At 45.2% G+C, this 7,589-nt stretch overlaps 1 protein-coding gene across 1 annotated transcript; it reads left to right on the forward strand.

Moving 5' to 3' along the window:
* The first annotated feature begins 1,502 nt into the window (after positions 1-1,502).
* LOC117843140 (uncharacterized) lies at positions 1,503-3,937 on the forward strand. The gene is made up of 2 exons (XM_034723701.2): positions 1,503-1,586; positions 1,722-3,937. The coding sequence occupies exons 1-2, from the start codon at positions 1,510-1,512 to the stop codon at positions 3,817-3,819; spliced, it is 2,175 nt and encodes a 724-aa protein (XP_034579592.1). The 5' UTR covers positions 1,503-1,509; the 3' UTR covers positions 3,820-3,937.
* The last annotated feature ends 3,652 nt before the right edge of the window (positions 3,938-7,589 follow it).

Raw genomic sequence — 7,589 nt, forward strand, 5'->3', positions numbered from 1 at the left:
TCCACCCTCAAGGGGTCGGGCGCATCCGACCCCGGGACTGCGGGTTGATATCATGAAATGTCAGGGGTTTTTTGAAAAATAGCCCGACAGACAAAAAAAATCCAGGCAGAAACGTTACTTGCTTTAATAATAGGTAAAGATTTCCTATTGGGATAATACCACCCCGTCTATATATATGAGAGGATCACGACCGATTGAGATTGAGGATCCCAACTTTCAAACCTCAAAAAACACAACATTTACCCTATTTTCCCTTCTCTCTCTTTTGCTGTTCGTCATGTCTCCCGGCGAGATATGGTGACGTTCTAGGTGGTCTTGCTAGAACAACCTCCACGTGCTCCTCCCTGACGGGTCTTCCCGGGAGGTGTTCAGGAGTCCACTGCGCGAAGAACAGGTTCAACATCAACCTAACCAATCCCGGATCAGTTTCCTCGGTTCGCTGCGTTCTCGCTGCGATCACGGTTGATTGTAACCGCGGACGTGCTAGCCTTGCTGGTGTGTGATCCGGGTTCTATCTCGGCATTAACAATATGATTCTAAAATAAATACTTAATAATACAGATGCACTTGAATTCAGGTTTTCATCATTTTTCAATATCCAAATTCTGACCCGTGTGTGATACAAATGTATGGATGAATATTCGACATCATTTATATTCAAAGTGGCCTCTAGGCTTGACTTCACTCTCTTGAATGTTCATCTACGTAGCAGCAGTGCTACTTAGAGAAGGCAACGGGTACGAAACCCGGTGGGGGGCGTGCACCCACACCCGCCCCCATCATCAGGTATGAAATCACCCACACCCTTATACATGTGACTAATGATTAACTGTTGTGAAATTATTTTAAAATTATTTCTATTTCTAATGATAAGTTAATATTACTAACGATGTACAGGGCTTATTGTGTATTTTTAATTAATAAGACTATTGGTGCACAATGTATAGTCAATAGGACTAATGCATATTTTTATTACACGAGCAATCGTTATGTATAGGAATGCATTGATTTCAATCTCTACCTGTAGAATTGATTTTTTTCCCTCCAAAATCGTTGATCTCACGTAAATGTATCCAATTTGTGTTTTGTACTGTTGATAATCTCGGGATCCGAATTTATATTCGCTTTGGAATATGGATATCGGGTGAAACTGCGTGCTGAAGGGATGATCGCCAGTATCACTAGTACTAGGCTACTAGCTAGCCACTAGAGTCTCTGAGCTGAAGAATCGGGTAACTTTGATCTGTACTTGCGGACCTTGACTGCTTTATCGTTTTTCTTTACCTAAACAACTAATTAAAGACGCATTATATTCATGCCAGCGTATCAAAAGAGGCGCCCGGCCGACTTTAGCTGAACACTTGCTCTCTGTCGAAGCAAAACATCTTATGCACTGTCACCAAAAGTAGGAAACTTGCCCTTGACTCCATCATCGCAACTTCACAAGCACATATAAATACGAGTTCATGGCAACGTATTACCATGTGTTATGCTAGCTTGTGCTTGCGCATGCCCCTGATTGAAATGAGCCCAATGATTATAAGCGGCGAGGGATTTGGTGCAGGCAGTCTAATTGGAAAACAAAGGTAACACGAGTCAATTAACATCTTGCTTCCAGGTTATATATTTTTATGTGAATCACACACACACTTTTGTGTGCTTTAATTTTGGTAACTTGGAGCTCTTACGACGTTACATGCATGCAATTGTGGACTCCTCAGCTTGGCTCCTGTACAAGAGCTATGGGACGTGTGGCAGATCCATGGCCTGATCCTCATCAGCCTGGCACTGCAAGTCTTCCTCTTCCTCACAGCGAGCATGCGGAGGCGCAGCTCCTCGAGCATACTGCGCACCCTCCTGTGGCTGGCGTACCTGTCGGCCGACTCCGTGGCCATTTTCGTGCTCGGCCACCTCGCGGTCCATGCGAGCAGGCCCCACCATCAGCTCATTTCGTTCTGGGCGCCCTTCGTGCTCGTCCACCTGGGCGGACAGGACACCATTACGGCGTTCTCCAAGCAGGACAACGAGCTATGGCGGCGCAACCTGCTACGCTTGGTTACCCAAGTTGGGCTCGCCGGGTATGTCGTGGCCAGGGTGTCTTGGCCGGACCGCCGCCTCAGGAATGCCATGGTACTCATCTTCCTCTCTGGGTGCTTCAAGTATACTGAGCGTATCTTGTGCCTTTACCTTGCTAGCCCGCCGGTGCTTAGGTCCAAGTCCCTTGGTAATTTGTCGCGCATGCTAAATAATTTGCGTAGAGATGCGCAAAAAAATTATGGTCTTAGTTTGTTCCTAGAAATCGCCCAGGGAGACGTGAATGCCACATTTCAATACATGTTGGAAGGTTGTTGGAGCGGGTGGTGGTACAGATTGAGTTCCCAATGCCCATGTGTTGAACCTAGTTTTGAGGATGAGACTAATAGAATTGAACGTATTATGAATGACATAATGTCAGCGGATACAGCCCTCAATAAGGAGGCAAGTATCTTAGCTGCGGACTATATATCGGACCAGCTGAACAGGATCTTTCTATCTAATGCAGGGCGCTGCAGAGCCTATGAGTTTGTGGGAGCATGTTTGGTAGATTGCTACCACAGCCTCTACACCAAAAAGCCACTTCGGAAACCTCTCGGCCACCTTCTGTGGCTTTGTGTTTGTGGTTCTAGTTCTTGTACAGCAGCATGTCTAAACACCTTACTGCTGCCATACACCTTCTTCCGGTGGGTTTCAACCCCAATGGCCCTGCTGCTCTTCAGAGCCGCCGAAAAGGGGGGCCAACTGCATACAAGTAGCCCAGCTGATGTCACCGTGTCCTACATATTGCTAGTTGGAGCATTAGCCCTAGATGTGTGCGCTGCCACCATCTCCCTTTATGGCGAAATGACCCACAGTCACGGATGGTCCGAAGAGCTGGCACAGTACAGCATGATCAAGAGGCACACCGCGCAAGATACTTCAGGCATGGCGTCCATACGCCAATGGATCGGCAGGCGCTTGGGTGGATGGGGTGTTGGGTTACTTGAGTTAACACAGACGCCCGTCACACAGGATCACACACCCATCAAGGAGTTCATCCTTGACAATTTGTTGCGCTTGGGAGCAAGAAAAGAGTGGAACATTGCCACCTCCCGTGGCAAGCTGGCTCTTCAAAAGTGGATGGAAACACAAGAATTAGGTTCGGATTCTGGATGGCCAGGAAAAGAAGTACTGGACCATGGCCTCAGTGCTAATTTCCCAACAAGCGTGCTCATCTGGCACATTGCAACGGACATGTGTTACTACTTTGGAGATAACGACGACAGCACTGATTCTGATCAAATGAAGAAGCACAAGCAGATGAGCAGAGAACTATCAAACTATATAATGTACCTTGTCTTCAAGTGTGGTATCATGCTTACTAGCCAGTCACAGCTTGTACATGACAAAGCTCATGGTGAAATCAACGGGATTTTGTCAGATCAGCAACATAGACCAGGTGACAAGGATGCAATCAGGAAGCTGTTTGAAGCCAAGAATGAGGAGCCGTCAGGCATCCATACTGATGGCAGTCAGCAGCTCCTGCGGAGCATTGAGGAAGCTCTTTATTCTCCCGTGCTGCCACGTGCACGTGAAGTGGCCCAGGTGCTCATTGGTATCGAGAATGAAACTGAGCGCTGGGGCCTCATCGCCTCGGTGTGGTCAGAGATGCTTTACTACATCGCGCCTCGATGCGGGGGTGCTTTCCACTACGAGCATCTAAGCAACGGGGGACAGTTCATCACGCATGTTCTCCTTCTAATGTACCATCTAGGTCCTTTCCTACCAACGCCTGATAGTTGAGCCCCATGTACTGTGTCATCGTGCAGCGTGCAAGGCGATCATCTTCCTACTGTTGTATCTGTCAGAAAATATAAGTGTCCATGTACCGTTGGATCATTCTGGCTTTGTCATTGATTTACCTTACCATGGCTCTTCTTCTACCACCACTGCGCCAAAACCCACTTACAGGAGCTCTACATAGAGTGTATTCTGGTATCTGCTGGCACCGAAATGCACCGCTACACGAATGTATGGTCGCACAGGATTGTTGGAGCGCTGATCTGCACAGCACATAGACCAAAATGGGTTTCTGCTAGCTCGGTGTAGAAAGCTAAGAACCCTCGTTCAGGAGGGAACCTGTCAAGGCAAGAACACCTAGGGTTGTCCTAGGCTCGTTAGGGCCACTTAGAACGTCTAAGTCGGTGTAGAGACGAAGAGAGTGTTAGATTAATTGGACTTGGCCCATTTATTTCAATTAATCAAATAAGAATTAAAAAACCCACTAGTTAATGCTAGGAAGTTATAGACCATTTAAATCCCACATGGGTAGTTGAGGATTGAGGAGAATCATAACCAACTTATTTGGTGGACTGTTTGTACACCGTTTGTGAAGCTGGTAAAAGAAGATTAGCTTGCCACGCGCACGCTCGCTATGAGATGAAATGTTTTGCTGTTGAATGCAATTATTTCTGGGACAGTTACTAGCGATTGATGACAGAGATTGATGACTACTCCTAACTCTTATCACCTTTTGGTTAGGGTTTGTAAATTCTGTTTCCTGTTGCACAATTATAAATGTGCAATGATTGAAAAGAATGATAACTTCAGCAATACTATTTTAGTACTTCCTCCATTCTCTTTTGATAGGAATATTTCCAAAAATCAGATTTTTCACAAATGATAGTCCTATTTGCTATTGAAGGCAGTCCCAACCCATAGTGTATATGAGTGGTTTGTCTAGAGGAAAGAGAATGCAATAAATATACATGTAGACATCACATCCCCAATGCATGGTGTCTATACCAATTTCTATGGAGTCCATGCATGTTCAGCAAAAAGAGTAGGATTACCTCTGGCAAGCTGTCCAACAAACACACTTAAGCATCCTAATAGATTTTATAAAAGCTACTCCCTCCGTTCCAAATTATAAGTCATTCCAACTTTCTTGGAGAGTCAAACCATTTTATGTTTGACCAAAATTATAGAGAGGATCACAAAAGTTTATGGCACCAAATAAATATATTATGAAAATATATTTAATGAAAAAACTAATGGTACTTATTTGATATCATGAATGTTAGCACTTTATTGTATAAATTTGGTCAAACTTGAGATATTTTGACCCTCCAAGAAAGTTGGAATGACTTATAATTTGGAACGGAGGGAGTAGCTGATATGGAGAGTTGGGATTGCCCTGATGTGAGCCATGGCACTAAATTGCATATAACGAGGAGTCATTGAGGTAAGCATTGGAGGACTAATGAAAAAAAATTGGTTTGCATTTATTAGATGATAAGCAAAGTTATTTTTCTTAGTCATTGTGTCAAGGTGAAATATATTATCAAAAGAGAATAGAGGGAGTATATACTATATACCGTTATACACACATATATAGGATGCTACAGTCCATATGTACCCACCACTAGTTAGCCATATCTACTTTAATTTGTCGAATGGGTTCCTAAGCATTTTGTTGTCTTGTTTGTGGACTTCCAATATCTTGTTGATTGATATATGTGTCAAGATGTAGTGTTCGGTTTGTGTGATGCCTAAATGTGAATTAGTAGTGACCTTTCACTACCGGACACAAGGACTTCGCCCGAAAAACACTCGGCAAAGCGTTTGCCGAGTGTAACACTCGGCATATGACACACGGCAAAAAAAACTACCGGCAAACGCTGATTCGCCGAGTGTTTTGTGTCGGGCACTCGGCAAAGTGTTTCGCCGAGTGCCAAAAAACAGTCGGCAACCAATTTTTCAAAAAAAATAAAAAAAACATCTGGCCGCCGCCACCACCACCAGTCGCCGGCACCACCACGGCCACCACACACTGCACCACCGGCCGCCGCCACCACCACCGCCACCACACACTGCACCACCGGCCGCCGCCACCACACACTGCACACACCGCCGCTGCCACGCCCCGCTACCGCACGACCCGCCCGCGCCAGCCGCCTCGACCCGCCCCACGCCGCCACCACCGGCCGCCGCTGCCTCCCTATGCCGCCACCACTGGCCCCCTCCACAACCGGCCGCCGCTGCCATCCCACGCCACCGCCACTGCCGCCCCACACACATGCCCACCGCCGCAGAGCCTCCTCCCGTCGACCGGCCGCCGCCGAGCCCGGATCTGGCCGCCGGTGGGGAGAGGTAGGCGGAGGGACCTCACCCGGCCGCCGGATTTGTCAGAAGCAAACAATTCAAACAACCAGGAAGGCGAGACACACACCTGTGGATTGAATTCTGTCGTCGATCGCTAATTCGCTGGCACTGTACATTATTTCATGACGTGTGCATATACATATACACAAATATAGTGTTGAAAAAATTGTGTGCACCTTTGTTTTATAGCTGTGGAGGTACTTAGAGACACAGAATGGGTGCTATACTTTGCAGGCCAAATATTTTGGTTTGGAAATCATTGGTCCTCCGAAGCCTATCTACGAGAAATTAAAGTCAAGCAGATGTAGGATTTGGTTGCTAATGTTTTTTAAAATTCTACTCCCTCCGTATCGTTTTGTTTGTCGCCAGTGGTTCAAACCAAAAGGAGCCAGAATATTTGTACGTCGCCGCACTTAAAGGAAAACGTGGCATGCCAGTTTTGCCCCTGACGGCAGCCACGTCCAGCGTACTACGTCCGCATGAGCGGCAGGCGGCGGAACAAGCAATATTAATGCCTGTTTCACAGGGGCAAAAGGATAACTACACGTGATCCTTAATTTCGGTGAAGCTGTCCGAAACGACAAGTAAAACGAATCGGAGGGAGTATACTGTATGGTCTGTGGGAGAGGTTAACAGCGCTGTTAATTTGTACGGAGATAAAATTGGGTATCACAAATCACAATTACCACGCCATGTGCTTGCCCAGCAGGTAACATACATGGTGTTCATATAATAATATCTAAGATCACCGTGCCTGGATATGCAACGAAAGAACCAATTCATCCCTAGCTCATGCAACGAATTGTCCAATGTCCTTCACATATGCAACAATATTAAGAAATAACATTGTCTAATCAACAAAACAAAAATTGACATTTAAGAGCAAACATGGGATGCATGTTCATCAAAGATATCTTTTTTCCAATGAGAAGATATCCTTCTTTTTCATGTTCTAGGGTGTAAGAAAAAGATGTAACATTACAAGAGGAAGAAGATGATATATTGCAATGACTCCGTTCCAAAAATATAGGAGGTTTTAGTTTTGTTCTCAGCCAAATTTCTCTAAATTCGACAAAGTCTATAGAAAATGCACAAACACATACAGTGTTAAATTATTTTTTATTAAATCCACCATAAAAATATGTTGATAATGCATTTATATGGTATTGTATATGTTAATATTTATGTATTTCTACAAATTTGGTAAAAGTTAGAAATATTTTATCTAGGACAAACCAAAACAGCATACAATTTGGAACAGAGGTAATAGATGACAAGCTGACCATGCCAGCTTGAAATAATCAGCTTCACGCATGTCAGCATGTGCCAAGGAGGGGCAGCAATGTGAGGCAGCTAGAGCATGCATGAGCTAATAACACTTAAACCCTAATAGATCACAGTAACCCATT

Source organism: Setaria viridis, chromosome 2 (genome assembly GCF_005286985.2).
Source record: "Setaria viridis chromosome 2, Setaria_viridis_v4.0, whole genome shotgun sequence".
NCBI classification, from domain to species: domain Eukaryota; kingdom Viridiplantae; phylum Streptophyta; class Magnoliopsida; order Poales; family Poaceae; genus Setaria; species Setaria viridis.

Excerpts from the sequence above, each read along its gene's own strand:
- LOC117843140 (XM_034723701.2), top strand. The coding sequence starts at position 1,510 with ATGCCCCTGATTGAAATGAGCCCAATGATTATAAGCGGCGAGGGATTT. Across the intron at positions 1,587-1,721 it reads AGTCTAATTGGAAAACAAAG|CTTGGCTCCTGTACAAGAGC; the intron begins GTAACACGAGTC and ends TGGACTCCTCAG.